The sequence below is a fragment of the Jaculus jaculus genome, chromosome 5, assembly GCF_020740685.1.
Source record: "Jaculus jaculus isolate mJacJac1 chromosome 5, mJacJac1.mat.Y.cur, whole genome shotgun sequence".
In the NCBI taxonomy this organism is placed as follows: domain Eukaryota; kingdom Metazoa; phylum Chordata; class Mammalia; order Rodentia; family Dipodidae; genus Jaculus; species Jaculus jaculus.
This window is the reverse complement of record NC_059106.1, coordinates 164,977,138-164,999,874: the sequence shown is the minus strand read 5'-3', so window position 1 is coordinate 164,999,874 and position 22,737 is coordinate 164,977,138. Positions and strand designations below refer to the sequence as shown.

At 49.7% G+C, this 22,737-nt stretch overlaps 1 protein-coding gene across 1 annotated transcript in view; it reads right to left on the bottom strand.

Annotated features, from left to right (window-relative positions):
- Positions 1-22,737, bottom strand: part of Bace2 (beta-secretase 2) — a 103,696-nt gene that overhangs the window by 23,368 nt on the left and 57,591 nt on the right. Inside the window, exons 3-8 of the mRNA XM_004654492.3 lie at positions 22,187-22,403; positions 17,494-17,622; positions 15,766-15,900; positions 13,826-13,927; positions 7,328-7,477; positions 584-752 (exon numbers count right to left, since the gene is read on the bottom strand). Coding sequence (XP_004654549.1) covers positions 584-752; positions 7,328-7,477; positions 13,826-13,927; positions 15,766-15,900; positions 17,494-17,622; positions 22,187-22,403 — 902 coding nt within the window. The remainder of the gene's footprint in view (positions 1-583; positions 753-7,327; positions 7,478-13,825; positions 13,928-15,765; positions 15,901-17,493; positions 17,623-22,186; positions 22,404-22,737) is intronic.

The window sequence follows — 22,737 nt, the reverse complement described above, 5'->3', positions numbered from 1 at the left end:
TGGTGGGCATGTGCTTAACATGCATGAGGTCCTGGGCTCCATTCCCAGCACCCTAAAAATACAATAATCTGTAAGTGAGCAGTAAGGCTGCCACAGAGCACTTTTATCCCTGGTATGGGGACAGACTTTCAGTTTAACGTGGGATGGCTGCAATGGGGAGGGTTCTCCTGAGCTGCTCGCCTCGGCTCTCAGTGTGCTGGGTCTCACGGCACAGGCATGCAATCTCAACTACTTGGGAGCCCAAGACAGGAGGATTGCAATTTCAAGGCTTGCCTGGGAAACTTTGGACAAACTGAGTTTGAAATACAACAATACAAAAAAAAAAAAAGCCTGGTGACATAGTTCAGAAGTGGGACACTTGCCAAGCACATATGAGACCCCTGAGCTCAACTCTACCAAACCAACACAAATCCTTTCATGGGCATTACCTCATTTCCACCTCTTGACAAACCTCAAGACCCCTGGTCACCGAGGTCGAGCGCGAGGAGAAGTAAAACGGACATGCCATCCAGCATTGTCCCAGGTGGGCGCATTCACCTGGGTTGTCTTGTTGGGGGTCCCCGCCCATGCTTGCAAAGCTTACCTGCACAGGGACTCGCTGCAAAGCCCACCCTCTTGTGAGCTCTGTCGAAGACCACGTAGAAGCCTTCCATCACTGTGGCACCAATCACCAGCGCATTGGTGGAAGGAGAGATGCCGAATCGGTAGCATTCATAATTCAGACCGGCTCCCATCATGGGCTGAATGTAGAGCTGTTTGTTGAAGAGGAGAACCAATGATGGCACCAAACTGGACGTCCTGGCTTCTCCAGAAGGTACCCCCTCCGCCACCCCCCTCCACCACCCAGGCTTAAAGGAACTACATAGAGAGAAGATTGATGACACTGTTGATATCACTCACAGTATAAGATCAAGAGTCCTGGTGCAGCAACACAAGGACACTGTGGTCCTTTGGTTCAGGTGTCCCCCATAAACTTAGGTGAGCTGAATGCTAGGTCCCCAGCTGATGGCAATTTGGAAATTAAAGCCTCTTGGAGGCTGTGTATTATTGGGAGCAGGCTTATGGGTATTATAACCAGCTTCCTCTTGCCTGTGTTGGGCATACTCTCCTGTTGCTGCTGTCCATCTGATGTTGGTGAGGAGATGATGCCCACCTTCTGCTCATGCCATTGTTTTCCCCTGCTATCATGGAGCTTCCCCTTGAGTCCATAAGCCAAAATACCACCCCGCCCCCTTTCCCCACAAGCCCTTTTCACACAAGCTGCTCTTGATCAGGTGTTTTCTGGCAGAAATGTGAATCTGACTACAATAGTAATACCAGAGGAGTGGGACTGTTGCTGCTTGAAACTTAATTGTGTGGCTTTGGCCTTCTGGAGCTAATTTTCAAGAGGAATGTGGAATAATTTAAAACCTTGGCCTGAGATATATCTTGCAGTGCTATAAGTACAGCTTGATGGGCTATTCTGATCAGAGTTGAGAGAGCTGAATGTAGTAAGAACTAAAAACTGTGAGGGTGAGAAGGAGCTTCATCAGGACTGCGCTAGAAGCAGTTTGAGTGAGAGGCTTACTGTTATGCCCATATCCTGAGAACTTGTACAGGGATGCATTACATAGAAATGGACTGGTAGGAGCAGAGGGATATGGCACAGAAAAAATGAAATTTGGACTGAAATTGCTACCTGTTCAACTGCAACTGTTTGAGAGATTACAACCATTGAGATTGGGCTAGCTGGCCTGCATTGTGGTAACAGGAAGAATGTAGTCTTTTGAAGGGGCCTGAATATGGAGTGAGTGTCTTGTTCTTCAAACTCTGCTTTATTCTTCCCTGAATTAATAAACTGGCACCCCACCTGGTATTATGGAGTATAAGAAATGCAGGAAAGAGAGGGTCATTGAATTTGCAACATGGTCTTGTGTTTTGGAAACAGCCATGGGCAGTGTGAAGAGGTTTACTGGATGCCTGCATGGAGACCCCATGGGGCCATGAGGATGAACCGTGGATTGCAGTGGAGACCCAGCGGAGATGCCGGGACCACGAGATGGCTGCTAAAGAAAGCTGCCGGTCCCCCATGAAGCTTCCCAGGACTGTCAGTAGCATAGCTGGAGGAGCAGAATTGGCACTACAGAAGCTTGTTGCTGGTTAGAATTATCAGGCTTAGAGACTTGTCACTAACTAGAGTTGTTGGAATTGGAGCTACAGAGTTTGCTGTTTGCCCTGTTTAAATATTGTATTGGTTGAATATTTCTTTGCAATGCCCAGTGCCATATTTTGCAGTGTGAGTGTTTATTCTGTGCTGTGGTGGTTTGATTCAGGTGTCCCCCATAAACTTAGGTGTTCTGAATGCTAGCTCCCCAGCTGATGGATATTTGGGAATTAATGCCTCCTGAGGGAGTGTATTGTTGGGGGCGGGCTTATGGGCTTTATAGCCAGTTTCCCCTTGCCAGTATTTGGCACACCCTCCTGTTGCTGTAGTCCACCTTATGCTGGCCAGGGGGTGATGTCCACCCTCTGCTCATGCCATCGTTTTCCCCTGCCATCGTGGAGCTTCCCCTCGAGCCTGTAAGCCAAAATAAATCTCTTTTTCCCAGAAGCTGCTCCTTGTTGGGTGATTTCTACCAGCAATGCGAACCGGACTGCAACATGTGCCATTAAGGGTTTTTTGAGGGGGATTTTTTTTGGTATTATGACTCAGTTAAAAGACCTTGGATTATGCGAATGTTTGAACATTATTAGGATTAATAAATGTATGGGGACTTTTAAAGATGGACGGAATGCATCGTATTTTATATCATGCATGGTTATCAGTTTATGAGGGCTAGGGATAGAAAGTGGTGATTTGATTCAGGTGTCCCCCATAAACTTAGGTGTGCTGAATGCTAGGCCCCAGCTGATGGCAATTTGGGAATTAAAGCCTCCTGGAGGCAGTGTATTACTGGGGGCCGGCTTATGGGTGTTATAACCAGCTACCTCTTGCCAGTGTTGGACACACTCTCCTGTTGCTATTGTTCATCCTATGTTGGCCAGGAGGTGACGGCCACCTTCCGCTCATGCCATTGTTTTCCCCTGCCATTGTGGAACTTCCCCTCGAGTCTGTAAGCCAAAATAACCCTTTCCCCCCACAATCTGCTCTTGGTCCAGTGTTTTCTGCCAGCAATGCAGACCTGACCAGTGTGGGCATCTGTCTGTCCATCACCAAACTGGCACAGGAAATGTAAAGATCATGGCACGATATGGGCTGGAGAGATGGCTTAGCGGTTTAAGCGTTTGCCTGTGAAGCCTAAGGACCCCGGTTCGAGGCTCGATTCCCCAGGACCCACATTAGCCAGATGCACAAGGGGGCGCATGTGTCTGGAGTTCGTTTCCAGTGGCTGGTGCGCCCATTCTCTCTCTCTCTGCCTCTTTCTCTCTTTGTCTGTCACTCTCAAATAAATAATAAAAATAACAAAAAAAAAAAAAAAGAGAGAGAGAGAGAGAGAGAGAGAAGTCCCAAATGAAACAGTGGAATTTAAAGTTCTGTTGGTCGGCTCCAGGTCAGCCTCAGGAAGATAGATGAGTTGAATAAGTGCTTGCCTTACAAGGGCACAAGGGCCTAAGTTCAATCCCTGGAGCCTATGTTAAAAAGCCAAGCATGGTGGCACACACTTATAATGCCAGTGCTGGGGAGGTGGAGGCAGGTGGATGGCTGGAGCTCACTGGCCAGCCAGGTTAGCCTACTTGGTGGACACCAAGCCAGTGAAAGACCATATCTCAAGAAGAAAAATAGACAGTGCCTAAGGAGTGAGACTAGCTTATTCTCTGGCTTCCACATGTATGTACACACTAGCCCACACATGAACACATGTGCACATGTGCAAGTACGTGCAAAACCCCCTGCTTAATTTCACTCTAAATACCTCCAGCTTGTCTACTTATGCAATTTTAGTTTAAGGATGACAATCTTTTTGTTTTTTTCTGAGATCCAGCAAAACAGAACTTTTCCCACCTGTTTCAATCTTGGTCTGGATTCCTTCTAGAAGTCCACTGGGACACACAAGGAAGGACCGACCGGAACTACAAACTGGTTCACATAAGATTTGGTCACTGGTTGCTTGCGTCAGAATCAATTGCTTCATATATGACAAGGAACTATTTGGGCTTTTCATGGAATTGTTTCATTGTGGGGGGGAGGCAGGAGGCATGTTGTGGGCACAATGTTATGGTGGTTTCCAGGCAGTGCAAAGAATATGATTAAACCTCTTATCACCAGATTGCATCCTCTGTTCAGCTATACTGCCCGTGGTAGTTTGAATAGATGGCCCCCAATATATTCAGTGTTTATTAGTTTATAGTTTGCGTCTGCAGTCACTTGGATGGAGGCAAGTCACTGGGTGGATCTTAGGGTTCAGCCCTAAGGTGTGGTGGAGGGTTTAAAATTCCAATCTAAAGATATGCAAAGTACCTCATTACTCCTGGAGTTCCTGAAGTGTGCTGTGTGGCTTTTGGCTTCTCTCTCTCTCTGCTTAGACCTGTGAAAGCAGGCTGGCTTCCTCTGCCATTATGAAACTTCCCCAGGATCTGTAAGCTTCAATACATATCCCTTCCTCCATAACTGTGCCTGGTCTGGAAGTTCATCTCAGCGAATCTGAAGCTGTCAGCTCCACTGCCTTTGAGGTCTTCAGTCCTTTCCCCTAAGACGTCTACATTCTGGAACATCCCACCTAGAAAACTCACTGTGGGTAAAATGCAGATCACTATTCCTTTTTTTTTTCTTTTATAATTTTTTTATTTAGGGCTGAAGAGATAGATGGCTTAGCGGTTAAGGCGCTTGCCTGCGAAGCCTAAGGTCCCACGTTCTATTCTCCAGATCCCACGTAAGCCAGATGCACCAAGGTGAGGCAAGCGCAAGGTCGCACATGCCCACTAGGTGGCGCAAGCACCTGGAGTTCAATTTCAGTGGCTGAGGCCCTGGTGTGCCAATTCTCTCTCTCTAAATCCCTAACATAATTAAAAAAAAAAAACTTTATTTATTTATTTGTGTTGTGTGTGTGTGTGTGTGTTCATGCCTGCACCAGGGCCTCTCATTGCCAACAGAATGCCAGGCATTTATGTCACTTTGGTGTGGGGGGGCATTTAGCTTTCTGTGGGTGGCTAGGGAACTGAATTAGGGCTGGCTGGCTTCAAAAGCAAGCACCCTTAATTGCCGAGCCATCTCCCCGGCTTCTGTTTTTATCCTTCTAAAGTGATTCGGATCCGGTAATCTGAGCCTTAAGTCCCCAGTACTTTAAATGGCGACAAGGCCCCTGCTGACTTCACCTGGCATGGAGTTCCCCTGCCCCTGGCTGCTGCTGGCCAGCACCGGTGTTGGGGGGAGGGATGCTTTATGAAACTTATGGTACTTATCTGCATCTTCACGGAGTTCATAGTTAATTTAAGAGGGAAGATGGAAAATAGAAAAAAGAAATGTTTTCCCCGAGGTAGGGTCTCGCTCTAGCTCAGGCTGATCTGGAATTCACTATGTAGTCTCAGGGTAGTCTCAAACTTATGGCAATCCTCCTACCTCTGCCTCCAAGTGCTGGTATTAAAGGCGTGCACTACTGTGCCCAGCTCAGAAAATATTTTTTTAAAATACTTTTGTTTATTCATTTGCAAGCAGAGAGGAAGAGAGGAGGGAGACAGAGAGAATGGCAGCACCAAGGCCTCTAGCCGCTGCAAATGATCTCCAGATGCATGTGCCACTTTGTGTGTCTGGCTTTATGTGGGTACTGGGGAATGGAACCTGTGTCATTAGGCTTTAAAGGCAAATGCCTTAACCACTGAGCAATCTCTCCAACCCAGAAAATTATTTTTTTTTTTTTAAGAAAATATGTCATGGCAAAAAAGGAACAGGAACAGTATAAAATCTACTGTAAAACACTGGATTCCCCATCAATGAGAGAACTAGAAAATAGGCCTGATAGCTCTGTGTGGTGGTTTGATTCAGGTCCCCCATAAACTTAGGTGTTCTGAATGCTAGGTTCCCAGCTGATGGATATTTGGGAATTAATGCCTCCTGGAGGGAGTGTATTGTTGGGGGCGGGCTTATGGGCTTTACAGCCAGTTTCCCCTTGCCAGTATTTGGCACACCCTCCTGTTGCTGTGGTCCACCTTCTGTTGGCCAGGGGGTGATGTCCATCCTCTGCTCATGCCATTGTTTTCCCCTGCCATCGTGGAGCTTCCCCTCGAGCCTGCAAGCCAAAATAAATCTCTTTTTTTCCCAGAAGCTGCTCTTTGTTGGGTGATTTCTACCAGCAATATGAACCTGACTGCAACACTCTGAAAGCCAATTCACAAGAGAGTTATTCTGTTCAGCAGCAGTTGACGCAGGTGCCACCATGTGCATCTGGCTTACGTGGGACCTGAAGAATCGAACCTGGATCCTTAGGCTTCTCAGGCATGTGCCTTAACCACTAAGCAATCTCTCCAGCCCCAGCTTTCTTCTCTTTATAGGTATGTGTGTGTGTTCATATGTGTATGGGCACAGGTCTATGTACAGATATACATTTGTATGTGGGGGCCAGAGGACAAATTTTTGTGTCTTTCCTCAGGTAAGCTGTCCACCTCTTTTTTTCTTTTGTTTTTATTGTTTGGTTTTTGAGGTAGGGTCTCGCTCTAGCCCAGGCTGACCTAGAATTCAGTATGGAGTCTCAGGGTGGCCTCGAACTCACAGTGACCCTACTACCTCTGCCTCCCGAGTGCCGGGATTAAAAGCATGTGCCACCATGCCAGGCTTTTTCAGATAGGGACTCTCATTGGCCTGTAGATCACCAGTTAGGCTTGCTTGGCTGGCCAGTGAACCCAAGGGATTTGCCTGTACTCCCTCCCCAACACTGGGATGACAGGCGTGTGTTACCACACCTGGCATTTTACCTGGGTGCTGGGGAAAGAACCCAGGTCCTTAGCTTGCAAGGCAAGCACTTTACCTACTGAGCCATCTCTCCAGACCCAGCCTTATTCTTTACTCATACACGAATGAAGTTAAATGGGACTGGTGTTCCGGCGCAGGTTACCGAATGTCCTCAGTCCCTTTTCCCTGGGTTCCATGGGGCTCTGTGGACTCCCCATTGCAAAAGGAGGCCAGGTCCCCAACCCAGGAATCTGGGCTGCCCTTAGCTCCTGGGGGTGGCAGCAGGCACAGAAAACGTGCCCAGGTCTAAGCTCAGGCTCCAGGACACGATAGGGTTCTTTCCTCTCTGAGAATGGCCCTGTCACCGAACCAGCTCTGCTGCAGAGGTGCGTAGGCTTGAGGCGACATGACTTTTGTGTGTCACCTTTCACGGTAAGGAGGAAAAGCAGAGATCCAAGTCCGTACCTGTGGCAGGATTGTGATCCGGAACGAGTGGCTGGAGTTCTCGGCTCTCAGGTAGATGGAGATCTTGGGGAAATAGGACCAAGGGCTCTCAGAGTTTGTCCAGCACGCCAGCTGGGCCCCAGTCCAGAAGCCTTCAGAGAACTCTTGAATCTAGACAAAACACATCCCGTGAGAAGTGGGGACCGGACTGGCACATCGACAGGAAAACAGTTCTCAGCTGTCCTGGTCCCTGTGGCAACCGCCCACGGGGATAAACAATGTCTCATTTGGACAGAGTGGCGGGGACATCAGTTCCCTGGAAGAGTGATGGCGATGACAAGATAATAATTCTGAATCTGAACTTCCTAGGATTCGGCACGCTCACAATCGCTTGGCAGCAGTAATTACTTCAATCCTGCAAGGCTCCAACGAGTGTGGTAACAGTTTCTTCACACATTGTAGTGGAGAAACCAAAGAACAGAGAGGTGATGTAACTTTCCCTAAGCCGCAGAACAGAATGGTCTGTGTCAGCAGACAAGACCAAGAATCACTTAGAGCCTCTGGGCGAGGCTGTGGGGGACTATTTTGATTAGGTGTGGGAGTTTGGGTGTGAACTGTTCCTCATACCCTCATGTGTTTGTGATTAAGACTCAGACTCAGTCCCTAGCTGGTGGCAATTTGGAAGGTGGAGCCTTGCTGGAGTTGGGGACCCCTGAGGTTCATTAACCCAGCTTGCCAGTACAAGGAAGCTCATTCTGGCTGCTTCCCGCCAGCTGCGGTGGTGAGATGGGTTGCCATGCTTTTATAGCCGCTATGAAACTTCCCCTTTCTTCCCATCAGCTGTTTATGGTCAGGTGTTTTGTTCTAGCAACAAGAAGGCAGGAGTAACATTAGGTTAACGGAGGTAGGAAGATCCCCGCAAATGCAGGCAGTGCCATCCTGTGGGCTGGGGTTCTGGACTGGAGCAAAGTGAGAGAGCTGGCCGGGCATGGTGTCGCACGCCTTTAATCCCAACACTTGGGAGGCAGAGGTAGGAGGACCGTCATGAGTCTGAGGTCAGCCTGAGACTACATAGTGAATTCCAGGTAGGTTCTGGGCTAGAGAAAGAGAGCCTACCTTAAAAAACAAAAAAAAAAAACACCAAAAAACAAAAAACAAAAACAAAAAAACAAAGAAGACATAAGGGGCCGAGCCCCAGCATTCACCTATCTGTCTCCTGACATCGAACCCAACGTGACTAGCTGCTTCATGCTCCTGCCGCCATGCCTTCCCTGCCATGGTGGGCTGTGCCCCCTTGAACTGTGAGCCAAAATAAACCCTCCTTTCCTTAAGTTGCTTCTGCTCAGGTAGTTGGTCCCAGCAACGCAAAGGAACTAAAAACACCAGTGGCCCTTCAGAAGAAAGAAGTCCGAAAAGTGACCTTCAAAGCATTTGGGGGCATCGCCTGCCCATTGAATTCCATGATTTCAGCCATCTAGTGGTCTCCTGGTACAGTGCTCTTGGACGCCTCTCCTCCTCCGGACCTTCGCTCAGATGCCATCTCGTCTAGGAAGCCCTCCCTGCTCCTGAGTTCATCAAGCACACTGCCGACTCTGCTGGGGCTCCCTGGGCAGCTCAGAGTTACACATTTTGTTTTGTTTTGTTTTTGAGGTAGGGTCTTACTCCAGTACAGGCTGACCTGGAATTCCCTATGTAGTCTCAGGGTGGCCTCGAACTCATGGTGACCCTTGTACCTCTGCCTCCCGAGTGCAGGGATTAAAGGCGGGCGCCACCACACCAGGCTGCGAAGTTACACTCTTTGAGCGTGGATTGTTTTCCTACACTAACACTTAGCTCCTCTCAGGGCAGCTATCTCATGCCTGTCCTCACTCGTGTGCGGTTCAGAGTCCTGTCGGAAAACATGAGTGGAGCAGGGGTCAAAAGGTGGCTGCCAACATGGGACACCCAAGTGTGCCTCCGTGTGTGTCTGGGCCTGGAGGGTGGCTTCCCTCATCCACATCTGCCTGCTGGGCTGCCGGCTTCTTAATGCCTGTGCCTGTCGGGGGCACTTCCTGAGTTGTGTGTTGTAATCAGTGCCTGACTCTCTCCCCAGGGGCTTTTGGGTTCCAACCTCGGATCAGTTTTAAAGTTCGAAGCCATCTTACAATGAGCGTTCTCCTGTGGCCGGGCTCTCCACAGCTGGGTGAGTGCTGAGCCGAGCCACAAGGTCCCCACAGCAGAGCTGATTTGACCCATGGCTCCAAGACGCTATGTGTTACCCTGCCTTACGCAAAACTATAATTACTCTGCCTTTAAGATGCCTTCTTTTTTTTAAAATTGTTTATTTATTTGCAAGGGGGCGGAGAGAGAATGAGTGCACCAAGGCCTTTAGTCACTGCAGCCAAACGCCAGATACATGTTTCACTCTGTGCATCTAGCTTTCTGCGGACATTGGGGAATCAAACCCAGGTTGTTAGGCTTTGCAGGCAAGCACCTTAACTGCTGAGCCATGTGTCCAGCCCAAGACACCCTCTTTTTAACTAGGAGAAACCCAGGCCCAAAGGACCAGCTTCCATGAGCTGCGTAGGTAAAGGGACCAACCCTTGGTGGCCCCTGCCCTGTAAGGCGGCGCTGGCCCACCCTGTGAAATGTTCCCGCCCACAAGCACCACCCGTGGGCCTCTTCTTCCCGGAGCAGGTGCCGAGTGAAGTCACAGGATAATTTTAGACAAGGTAAACACATGTCGTAAGCGCCTTGCTCCTGCCTCGTGGTTTCCTTAAGTCATCCTTTGCTGAAATGAACTCAGGGGTGCGAACACCTTGGCCCCGCCGCCCACCTGCACAGCACGCTTGCTGACCGCACACCTGACACTCCACACTCATTCCAGGGACACTTGTCAAACCTTCACGGCCCAGGACACGGAGCCTGGATGCCCTCACACTAACTCTGTCCACAGCGCTCTTACCGCTTAAGCACAGGGCACATTGCTCTACACTTTGAGTCTGATTTTTTTAACAAGCTTTCTAACTTCACAGCACTAAGAAACTGATTTGGCTTTGTTTTTTTTTTCTTTTAGTTTCCCAGCTGGTCACAAAGATAAGGCTTTGTTCCGTACTCCATCACAGCTGCTCTGGTCCACTGCGTAGCCCTTCAGTCCTAACAGAGCCCTTTGTATTTTTCTTACTGCTCCCTGTGAGCCGCGGGGCTGCCGGGAGTTCTTTCCACGCCGATTTCAACCTGTGAGGTTTGGGTTCACATCTGCCAATGCACCAGTCGGCCACGGTGGTGTGTCTGCCAGTCCTTGCCGGGATTAGGCCACCTGGGTGCAGCAGCAGCTGGCCAGCCCCATGCCAGCACCACCCACAGATGGCTGGGCATGAAGTGCTTGTGTTTGGTCTGGCAAGGAGATACCTGAGTGGACGTGAGACAGATAGGAGGGGGAGTCCTCCTCTTCCTGGACACTAGGCAGGTTGTTAAGCACCGTGAAGCAATGTTAAAAATCGATTACTGATAACTTCTCTAGTTTAGATTGTAAGAACTCCTTCTGCTGTTCATTTTCTTACAAATAAATGAAGATTTGGAGCTGGGGCAGTTTGGCTTTCTAGGAAGCAGGTGTTGGACTCTCCCCTCTGCCTCCAGACCACCCATCTGACAGCCAGCTGGACTACACTTATGCCAGCACCGGCTGTGGCGAACATGCCACAGACGCCTTGAGACAGGTGCGTAAGGACTACTGCAGATTGCCCAGCTCCGCAAGACACAGCCTCAGCTAGGTCAGCTTGAAATTGGTCTGCGCCAGGAGACACAAGCCTCGGTGAACTCTCAGTGACCACGCAACCCTGTCCACGTTGCCCAGAGGAGGAGCGTTTCCCCTGTGGTTTAGCAGCGGTAGCGCTGTGGCTGGTGCCGAGGGGTGAGTCTGTGATCCGTCCAATCAGAGGTCTCCATTTGGTCCAACACCCCTTCTCAGGCTGCATCGGGAGGCGGCGGCGCAGGCTCGCTCACTGCGTGGCTGGGAGCACTCCTGTGCTTGCGCCCCTGCCGTTGGGACACTGGGTTCGAGAAAGGTCTTCTCTTCAGTCTCCTTTTCTGGTCTACTCAGTGCAGCCCCCGAGGCTGGGGTGTGGCAATGGCGCAGCACACTGACAGGACAGAGAGCAGGACAGAGGTGGCCGAACCTGCGACAGGCCAGGCTGTGGCAGTGACAACCAAGTCCCCCGACGGCTGGAGAAGCTGCTGGTGCCCAGATCTTCCAGGCCGGCTAGCTGGACGCCCTGACCCACGGCAGGCAAGTGTGAAAGAGGTTGCAATGGAAGGAGGAAGAGGGAGATGCAGAGAGAAGGAAGACACTAGCTGAGCATCCCGATACTAAATAGTGGGAAATAGAAATAACAGAGCGGAATTCTTGTGCTGGACCACAGGCTTCTACCCATAAGAGCCCCCCAAGTCTCGTTTGTTGGAGTTTGGGTGCCAGGTCGATGGGCTTCGGGGAGGCGACTGGATCCGAGGGGCTCTGACCTTACTAATGCATTAATTCCTTGAGGGATTCAAAACAAGATGGTGATATTCAGAGATGGTAAGAGGTAGGGGGTGAGGCATGGTTGGAAGAAGCAGGTTACTGGGGCCATGTCCTTGGAGCAGTATCTTGCCCCAGTCCCTTCCTGCATTCCCTGTCTCTGCACCCTGTCCTCTCTGACGGGAGCTGCTCCGCTCTGCCTCAACCTCCCCCTGCCCCATGATGGACTGATCCAGAACCCTAGGCAGGATCAGTCCTTCCTCCCTCGGGTCCTGTGTCCTCACGGCGCTGAGCAAGTAACTGACGCAGCATTTGACTCCAGTGCTGTACAGGCCAGTTGCTTTGTGCTGACTGGAAAGTTGGGGTGATGCTGGGGGAAACAACAGGCAGATCTCCGAAGGCATGGTGTCCCCAAATAGGATTTATTTGTATTTTAGAGCATGGCCATAAAAGAAGGGTTAATTTGGCCAAATGACTTTTAACTTCTATAAAAAAGATTTTTTTCTTTTCCATTTTGTTCAAGGTAGGGTCTTGTTCTAGCCCAGGCTGACCTAGAATTTACTATGTAGTCTTAGGCTGGCCTCGAAGTCATGGAGATCCTCCTATCTCTGCATCCCAAGTGCTGGGATTAAAGGTGTATGCCACCATGCCCAGTCAATGAAAGAAATATCATTTTTCATAAAAGCAGGAGTTAAGATGCCAGGACAATATGGATAAAGACCAAAGGGGATATTTTTGGATTTATCTGAGTTGTTTTAAAGAGCATCAATGCAATCTTACCTTCTTCTTGCTTTAATATATAATAGATAGATAATATAGCTAGATAATGGTGACTCAGTCAGTGATAGCCCATGTGTGGAATGTGGGTCCCAGAAAATTATGATGGAGGGGATGGAAAGATCACCCAGTAGTTAGGAGTGCTTCCTGGACAAGCATGAGGACCTAAGGGGTCCTGAGGGTGCCTGGGCTCTATTCTTCAGCACCCATGTAAAGAGCTGGGTGTGACAACACACATCTGAAACATAACCCTAAGGGGAGCAGAGACCAGAGAATCGCTGGGGCTTGTGAAAACAACAAGCTCCCACATCAGTGAGAGGTTCTGTTCCAAGAAAACACATGGAAGAGCTATGGGGGGGGGGGGGAAACGACACCTGACGTTCTCCACTGGCCTTCTCATATTCAAAGAGAGCTGCATCTGCACACATACTTGCATTATCACACACACACACACACACACACACACACACACACAGTTCTATATACATGCACACTCACTATTATGTTGGAGGTGTCCTATTCCTAAGGCTTGGTGACATCACAGCCATTGTATCATCACAGTCCAACACTTCAGTCCTGTTTGTGGTACAAACACGCTGCTATGTAAAGCTCAGCACTACTATTATGCGCAGTATGTAACACGTGATGAGGATTGTGAACAACTTGCTCTTGGTTTCTGCCTCAGTGTACTGAACATTTCACGGCTCGTGGAGAGCATCCGTGAGCATATAAGATTCATGCTCCCTGTGAAGCCGTGTTCCATGTAACTCGGCAGTGGCTTCATGCGTTTTGTGTTTGTGCATTTCCGGCCCGGCCCACCTCACGTCGGTGTGTGTGTAAGTAAGTGTGTAAGTGTGATGTGGACCGGCCCACCTCACATCGGTGTGTAAGTAAGTGTGTAAGAGTGTGATGTGCGCGTACGGGCACAGTCACTTAGCAACGCGTTTCCCAGACCATGGTCCTGTCAGTCAGCAACAGGTGACTACAGGTGAACATTTACCCCACCAACCTAACCATGCTCTGCAGCATTAACCCCTACTGCACATGCTGAGTTGAGCCCTGAGTTGAGCTGACGGCATCATTTGCAGACTGACATCCAGGTAAGACTGTAAACTTGTAACTAACGGTTTCATAAACGACCCACTCTTGAGAGTGTCCAGAGCATGCAGAGTAACAGTTCAGACACTCAGAACACCCAGTGTTGCTCTCCAGTGTTCTAGAAGACTCCCCAGTGTCCCAAGACTCACCAGAGACGTGCGGGCCACAGCTTCCACCACTGCCTCAAACACCTTCTGGGGCAGGCGCAGCAGCGTGGTGCCGCTGTCCACGATGGCCTTGTCAGCGTTGTACTGAAATGGAGGAAGAAGATAAGGAGCTGTGACCGTTTTCCTAAGCCCTATGCAGCTCCTGTGCCACCATGGCAACCTCACAGGAACAGTAGTTCACTTCATACTTCTGAAATTTGGGAGACAGGGACCTTGAGGGTCAGTATTCTCACTGTGCAAACAAAGAAACTGAGGTCCAAGGAAGGAAAACCTGAGGTCCAAGGAAGGAAGGCGACAGAATGCTTTCCCTAGAAAGAGTTTTGTGCTTTTGGGGGGATGTCCAAGTTCCCTCACTTAGAAATGCCTCCATGCCTGACTGAGGTAAGATCCACTGGAATTTAGAGGTTGAAATGACCCACTAAAAGCCACTTCTATGGGCTGGAGACATGGCTTTGCAGATAAGGTGCTTGCCTGATAAGCCAAAGGACCCAGGTTCTAGTCTCCAGGATTAGGGTCAGCCAGATGAGCAAGGTAGCACATGTATCTGGAGTATGCTTACAGTGGCTGAAAGCCCTGGTGTGCCCATTTTCTCTATCTGCCTCTTTCTCTCTTCATCTCTCAAATAAATAAAATTAATAAATATTAGAAAATATATTTTTAAAATTTTATTTATTTATTTGAGAGCGACAGACACAGAGAGAAAGACAGAGGGAGAGAGAACAGGCGCACCAGGGCCTCCAGCCTCTGCAAACGAACTCCAGACGCGTGAGCCCCCTTGTGCATCTGGCTAATGTGGGACCTGGGGAACCGAGCCTCGAACCGGGGTCCTTAGGCTTCACAGGCAAGCGTTTAACTGCTAAGCCATCTCTCCAGCCCAGAGAATATTTTTTTTAAAAAACCTACTTCTACAAACTGTTACAACAGACCACTTATTACTGTAGCAGTGGAGAAAGAGCAGAACCACAGATTTTCAGTAGACACCTCATATTTGCATTTGGGAAGGAACTTTCATAATACACACATAACATGCATATAATACATTTGCATATGTAATAACATACATATAAGCACACAGACTTTATATCTCATATCATTTGGTTGTGTCACTGGATTATTTTTGACGGCAAATGGAAACAAAGTTCCGTGGGCAAGCTGCAGATCTGCGTGCTTGAGGCTCAACACTGTGGCAACGGAACAGACCAGCATGTTATCAGTGGCATCCGTGCACGTGAGAACTCAGGGGCATGTGAGGGTCAGCAGGAAGGGAAGTGCTACAGGAGGGATCTAGTGAAGGGCTAGTGAAATTCTTGGGCCATTTAAAAGTAGCGCACAGGACCACAAAGCTCCCTCAAGGCACCATGTCATGACGTGCCACAGAAAGAGGTCAAATGCAAGTTACGTGGCTAATGCGGTGTTATAGCGTGGTGTTACAAATCTGCAGGTCAGCCTCGGTGGCCCTGTCAAGCACCACAGGGTTAGGACACCTCACCCACGTTGTGCACTTTCAGTGTGGCTGGAAGATAAAGCCGGTGGCAGTGTTCTGTTGCCTTTTGCTTACTTTGGTCTTTTCTGCTCACTATCCTGATAAAAGTTGCTCATACATCTTTCTCCAACAGACATCAAGGGCGCCAGGCCAAGAGGATGATGGAATTGCACATAGTCATTGTTTAAACTCACTATCTAATGCTGATTTTACTCTGTTAATACAAATGGTTGTGGGGGAGGCTATCTTGGGGGTGAGAGCAATTCCCCTGATTTGAACTTAACACAAGTAAAGTCTCCATGTCTCCGTGTCTTTTCATGTAATGGTGCTCAGAGATATCTGGTACCATGACATACTTTCTGAGCACATGTCCAGGTCCCAGCTGAAATGCTGAACCCCTGAACTGCAGGCAGGCAGGCACGAGAGACAAGGCACTCACCTCTCTGCAGTCCAAATTAAGGCTCTGGCCTCCAATTTCCAACTTCAGAATCTCAATCTGATAGTACCACTCCTCCTTAATAGGGGTATACCAGATGTCTCCTTTATACAAACTTGGTTCGATCCCACCCAGGACCTGGAAAGGAAAAATAGTTACAGGTGTAAGAGGAAAAATACATAGTATAGCAAGTTTCCACAGAGAGGCATGTCCTCGCAGGTGAGATGTCACTCAAATCAGTACTTCACTTTATGTGACGCTCTGCCACAGGTAGAAATGCTGGACCTTTCTGATTTGAAAAAAAAAAAAAAAGTAAGCTGGGCATGGCGGCACATGACTTTAATCCCAGCACTCGGGAGGCAGAGGTAGTGAGTTTGAGGCCACCCTGAGACTACATAGTGAATTCTAGGTCAGCCTGTGCTAGAGTGAAACCCTACCTTGAAAAAACAACAAAGAAAAAGTATTTATTTGTGTGTGTGTGTGTGTGTGTGTGTGTGTGTGTGTATGTGTATGTCAGGAAATGTTGCCCCTGCTAAGGAATGCCAGATGCATCAATGCATAGGGCCTCTAGCCACTACAAATGATGCATGTGCCACCATGTGCATCTGGCTTACGTGGGACCTGAAGAATCGATCATGGGTCTTTAGGCTTCACAGGCAAGCGCCTTAACTGCTAAGCCATCTCTCCAGCCCCATATGTTTCTTTTTGCATCCAGGTTTACATAGGTCCTGGGGAAGTGAACCTCGGCTGGCAAGTGCCTTTCACTGCTGAGCTATCTGCCCGGCCCCTAGAGCTTTCTGTTTAGGGAGTGTTTGGGGGCCATGTCCCACACAACTATGCCCTAGCCAGTCCGAGATGCTCTTATTTGAGGAAAGCACACACAGCTCCAGACTCAAAACCCTGAGCTTTGGGGCAGCTAACCATGGGCACTGGCGAGATGTCAGTCCCTCAGAAGTCAGAGCAGAGCACAAGACACTGCCCTGCAAGGGCTACAGTGTTAGGCTACTGTGTCTCCTCAGAAGGGGACAAGAAAGTACTAGAAGCAGGTAAGCTGTGAGTAGATGCCAGCGGCTGGGAGCTGCTGTAGTCAGAGCAGGGGTTGACATGCTTCCCAGAACAGGGCCCTTCTCAAGCACTCTTTCTATCCCCCACTTTAGCCATCTGGGCATTCCCTCTGGAAGACCAGACAGCACCACAGCCAATGGGCCTGATCACATTTCAGTAGAAACACCTTGGCTAGGGAGTCTGTGCCTGTGCTGTATGGAGAGCAAAGGAGGGAGGGTCACGCAGGCATCTCTGACTCCCATCAAGTCAGGGGAATGAAATCATATGTGTGTACCATACCTAGAGGAGGGCCACCTGCCACAGCTCCTTGCTGTCCCTTAGGGCTCCACCCCCACCCACAGAGCCATCTGCTCTGTGTGCTTTCAAAGGATAATAAAGACAATCAGGATGGAATTGAGAGAAGCAATGAGAAGCTTGTTTCTAGATGGCAGGATCATTAGGAAAGATGAAAGTAATACCCAATTATCTGTCCTCTAAAGGTGACATGTCAAGGATTATTAAAATGTCACAGTACCTAATATTTAACAGCAGCAATACACTGCCTATTGCGGTCCCTGTATGCGACTGCGTCTCTCATATTTCTGGTTGAGTTTTTAATAAAGCAGAAACAAGCCCACCAATTTGTGATTTTTTTTTTTCATCCCTTTAAGATTGAAAGATACCCACAAGACTACCTCCGTTGGTACCAGATCCAGCTATCGGTAATCCAGCCCCACACATCTGCATGGAGAAAATGTCAGGGATCTTTGCTTGTGCCACAAGGGAATCAAAGAAGGTCTCCAGAGAGCTTGACGGCTGCAGGACGTAAGAAAGCACTGTTTCATTGCACATGCTGCAGACGAGGGTGACCCGGTACAGCCCCCACCCCAGGCAAAAGTCTTGGTCTAAAAAATGCTTTAAAAATCATTTATTTTATTTATTTGCAAGGAGAGAGAGAGAGAGAGAGAGAGAGAGAGAGAGAGAGAGAGAGAGAGAGAGAGAAAGGACATGCACACCAGGCCTGCAGCTGCTGCAAACAACCTCCAGACACACGTGTCACTTTGCGCATCTGGCTTTATGTAGGTACTGGGGGGAATCAAACTTAGGTCATTAGTCTTTGCAGGCAAGTGCCTTAACTGCTAAGCCATCTCTCCAGCCCCTATTTAAGGTTTTCTGGGCTGCGTTTATCACATTTACTCATTGCCGTGACCAAATACCAGACGGGAAGCAACTTAAGGAAGGAAAGTGTTTATTCTGGCTTAGTTTTGAGGAAATTGTTTCCTTTACGGCCCGGAAGGCATACACAGCAAAGAGAGGTGGGTTCGTCATGTTGCAGTCAGGAAGCAGAGTTTGGACAGGAAGTGACGCTGGGCTATAAAACCCCAAGGCCCACTCCTAAGGAAGCACTCCCGACCAGCAAAGATCCACCTCCTGCAGTTTCTACAACCTTCCCAAACAGCGTCACCAGCTGGGCACCACGTTTTCAGACACACAGGCCTATACGGGGGTGGGGGGGGTGGGGGGGGACATTTCACATTCAAAACCACCGCAGTTAAGCAACACACAGGCTTGAGACCGGGTATGAGCATTGCTCAGTCTCCCACTGCTCTTCCTCCTGAGTGGCATGTCAGGAAGGCTCTGCTGTAGAAATGAGTGAGACAGCACCTCAGGGTGCTGCCGAGATGTTGTCATGCTCAGCGCCAAGCTGGGAGAGGTGGCACGCGAATGTGTTGGAAGTGGGTTACTGATCTGGGCTTCAGACACGGGCGAGACAAATAGCTTCTCCAGGACCTGCTGCTGCTGAAGCTTTCCTCCCCTTTCTCAGCCACAGCCATCCGTGCAAACGAGGGCCGACTGACCCACGGACAGTGCATCCAGACCCTAGACCCTGCGGGAGGCAGCTTGTCTCTGTCACCAGGCTTCATCTGTCAGGAAAGGACCAGAACTTCCGGGTCACTCCCCAGTGCCAATGTGCCACTCCTGCACACAGCCACACATGCGCAGGACACCCCCGTGGCTCCAGGTAGCCATGGAGGAAGTCAGATACAGATGTGAGTTGAGACAGTGGCCTTGACAACCAGGTGACATTAGAACTTGCTGCCATGGGTTGAAAGGTCTTGAGGAATTTTGTTGTTGGTGAGACACAGTTCTGATTCTTTTTTTTTGTTGTTGTTCATTTTTTATTTATTTATTTGAGAACGACAGATAGAAAGACAGATGGAGGGAGAGAGAGAGAGAGAGAATGGGCGCGCCAGGGCTTCCAGCCTCTGCAAACGAACTCCAGACGCGTGCGCCCCCTTGTGCATCTGGCTAACATGGGATCTGGGGAACCGAGCCTCGAACCGGGGTCCTTAGGCTTCACAGGCAAGCGCTTAACCGCTAAGCCATCTCTCCAGCCCGGTTCTGATTCTTTTGACAAGTTGTCCTTGAACTCACAGACTGTCCTGCCTCAGCCTCCAGAGCACCTGCAGTTATAGGTAGGCAGCACCCTGCCCAGCTTGCATTAGCAGTTTCTTTATGCAAAGGTGACCGCCATAGTGACTGGTGCTGTGTGTGTGTGTGTCCCCTGAGACCGATGGCCCCTCTCGCTTACTAAAGGTGAGAACTGAGACATAATTCTGGAAGACGCTTAGAACCTTTTATGAACGAGATGGAAGCCCTCCCATTGGCTCAGTCAATTCCTATTTTAATCAAATTTTGTTTCAATTCTTTGTGTGTAGGGGGCATGTGGGTGCCATAGCACACGCGTGGTGGTCAGAGCATAGCCCCAGGTGTCGACCCTTGCCTTCCACCTTATTTGAGGCTGGGGCTCTTGTTTGCCAGCAGTGAAGTCACAGGCCAGCTGGTCCAAGCTTCCAGGGAGTCTTGTGTTTCTCCCTCTCATCTTGCTGTGAGAGCGCCAGGATTACAGACACGTACGATTGCACTGGGCTTCACATGGCTTCCGAGGGCTTAAACTCAGCTTGTCATGTTTGCACAGCAAGCGCCTTACCCACTGAGCCATCTCCCGAGCCCAGCCCAGCCCAGGCCACATCTATTTGGCCACCTGCCCTTTTCTGTCTCTGCTCCTGCAGAATCCTGCTGCAGATTTAGTATAGTCTCCTTCGCACAGGTGACGCATATGTAGAAAATGTTTGTATCTGGGCTAGAAGTGAGATAAAGTCCCCTGTGTAGTGGGAGGGGTCTGGCAGGGCCTTCCTACAAAGTAGTGGCAGGATGGTCTGCAAAAACTCCCTCCATGTCCGGCCCACCCTGGGGGACTTATCTGCATTTCCTTGTCTGGGACATGAGATAAGAGTTGCCTGTCAGACCTGTTCTGGGGCTTCGGAGGGCCAGGGTTAATGTGTGTAATGGCCGGACACACAGACCTAGTTACTCTGTGAGTCATTCTTCCCTAGGACCGTCCCTGGGGCTCTGTGTCCTGACTAGAGGGGTAAACCTCTCTCGTGAAGCCCCCACATCTAATAGTGGGAAGACATGGGCCTTAAGAGTCATTTTTGAGGAGCGTGAGTGCTTAGTGAATTCTCATCTTCTGATGTCCTCTGCCTGGGGTCTGACAGGTGCTCAGTGACTATCACCCATTCTCCTGTGGAAGGCAAGGGCTGGGGGCTCCCTGTCTGCTCCCCACCCTGAAACCCTGCTGACAGACTTGGGCCGGAACAAGCATCATTCAGGATGGGTGGGCAGCTCTTCTTTCTCCATTGTCCTGGGCCAGTGAAGTCTGTTGCTCCTATAGTGGGGCAGTTTGAATGTATGTCCCCCATAGACTCAGGTGTCTTTTTAAAAAATTAATTATTTATTTGAGAGTGACAGACGGACAGAGCAAGAGGCAGATAGAGAGAGAGAATGGGCGCACCAGGGCCTCCAACCATTGCAGATGAACTCCAGATGCGTGCGCCCCCTTGTGCATCTGGCTAACGTGGGTTCTGGGGAGTCAAGCCTTGAATCGGGGTCCTTAGGCTTCACAGGCAAGTGCTTAACCACTAGGCAATCTCTCCAGCCCTCGGGTGTCTTATTAAAGCTTGTAACTTGGGTCTCCAGGTGCCGGGCTGGGGGGTGGAGGTCATCAGGGTGGAGTGAATTCCAGCCTGAGGGTTTGCAGAGAGATTTCGGGCTCTGGCGTGCTTGCTGGGGGTGCCAACTGTTTGATGGTGCCGACTGTTTGGCGGTGCCTCTCTGCCTGGATTTAGGAACGGGGCTCAGCTTCTTCCACCATCTGACGGAACTTCCTTTGGATGTGTAAACTTGATATAAATCCTCCCATAAACTGTGTCTGGTTTGGATGTTCCTCCCAGCAACATGGAGCTGACTATGATATACAGTTTTGTTTTCTCCCATGCTGAGCCAATGGCAGAACCAGGAAGTCGGGGAGTGGCATGCAGAGTCAGGGCCTGGGCAGGTGACGCCTGCTTTTCATATAAACCTCTCTCCAGGAGCCCAGGGCATAACCCTGGTGTCTAATCGGCCTGCCTTTGTCAGCCTTTCTGAGTGGAAATTTCTCTTTCCACCTCCCTTCTTTGCATACCATTATTTCTTTGAGTCGACCCCAAGTGCGCATCTTTGGAAGGCATCCCATCCTGTCTTGCTCCATTTTGTGAAGGCTCCGACTCTGTAGGCATGTTGTTCCACCGTCTCCCAGGCTCACTGCCACCTGGAGGACTGACAATCCCCAAGGTACCTCAGCAGGTCCCGGGTACAGTTATCTCCTCACGAGGTTTTCCAGGGTGACAGGCCAGCAGAATGGTGCTCTCAGCCCGAGGAGGTCACTGCTACCTTTCCAATGGACCAGTGCTGCCCACAGATGCCATCTTTGTGCCAACAGATGGACTTAGTATGTGTAGGTTTCCTTTTCATATCACTCCACTCTGCCAGTTCCTAAGCAAATCCCACAGCTAGCCACGCTTGGGTTTCTGCTATTGTTTATCCCATTAGTACTAAAATAAGCAAGCAAACAACAAAACAGGGCTGGGCAGATGACTCAGTGGATAAGGTATTTGCCAGGCAAGCATGAGGACGTGAGTTTGGATCCCCCAGAGCTCGCATAAAGTCTGACAAGGTACCATGTATCTGAAGTCTCAGCCCTACTGTGGTAAGACAGGAGGCGGGGACAGGAGAATCATGGAAGCATGTGGGCCAGCTAGCCTGGCCAATGCAGCAGTGAGCCGACAAAGTGACAAGTGAGGACTGACGCCTGAGGTGGCCCTCTTGACCTCCACAGATGCCCCTAGCAAGAGTATACTTACACACACACACACACACACACACACACACACACACGCGCCAACATAGAAACATAAAAATTAAAAAAAAAAATGACAACAAAATGCATGCTATTTCAGAGCTTTGCCATTTTCCTTAAACTGTAAAATGCCTGTCTTACCTTGGCCAATGCAGCATAGGCAAGTCCAAGGATCCCATTCCACTTAATCCCCGGCAAAAAGAAATTCTCAGACTCAAAAATCGTGGCAACGTTGACAAGGAAAGAAGCGTTGAAGGCTTTTGGGATGGTGACCACGTCCTCCCCCACAAAGCCCGTCCAGCTCCCCTGCGTGTACTTGACGGTGACGTCGAAGCCCTTGGGCCGGTATGTGCTGGAGCTGCAGAAGGAAGAGAAAAGCCCGCGGCATCGTGTCCACCAGCCCATGCTCTCTGACCCGGGGATGGGACAGCTGGCCACCATGGCAGAGAAAAGTCCTTCACGGGCCACTGGAAGTGAGGTGCAGTGACTAGTGTCCATGTTTACGGAGTAGCAGTTCTCCCCAGACATAGTCACAAACACTTTGGGAGCTGCGTTTTCATGGCACGTGGGAAGGAAGCCCTGGGGTTAGCATGCAGCCCTTGCCCAGTCAGAGCCCTGAGTCACCCAGTTCATCAACTGCATTTTGACGTGAGCTTCTCCAGCTTTGAGGCATTGGGGGAGGACTTTCAAAA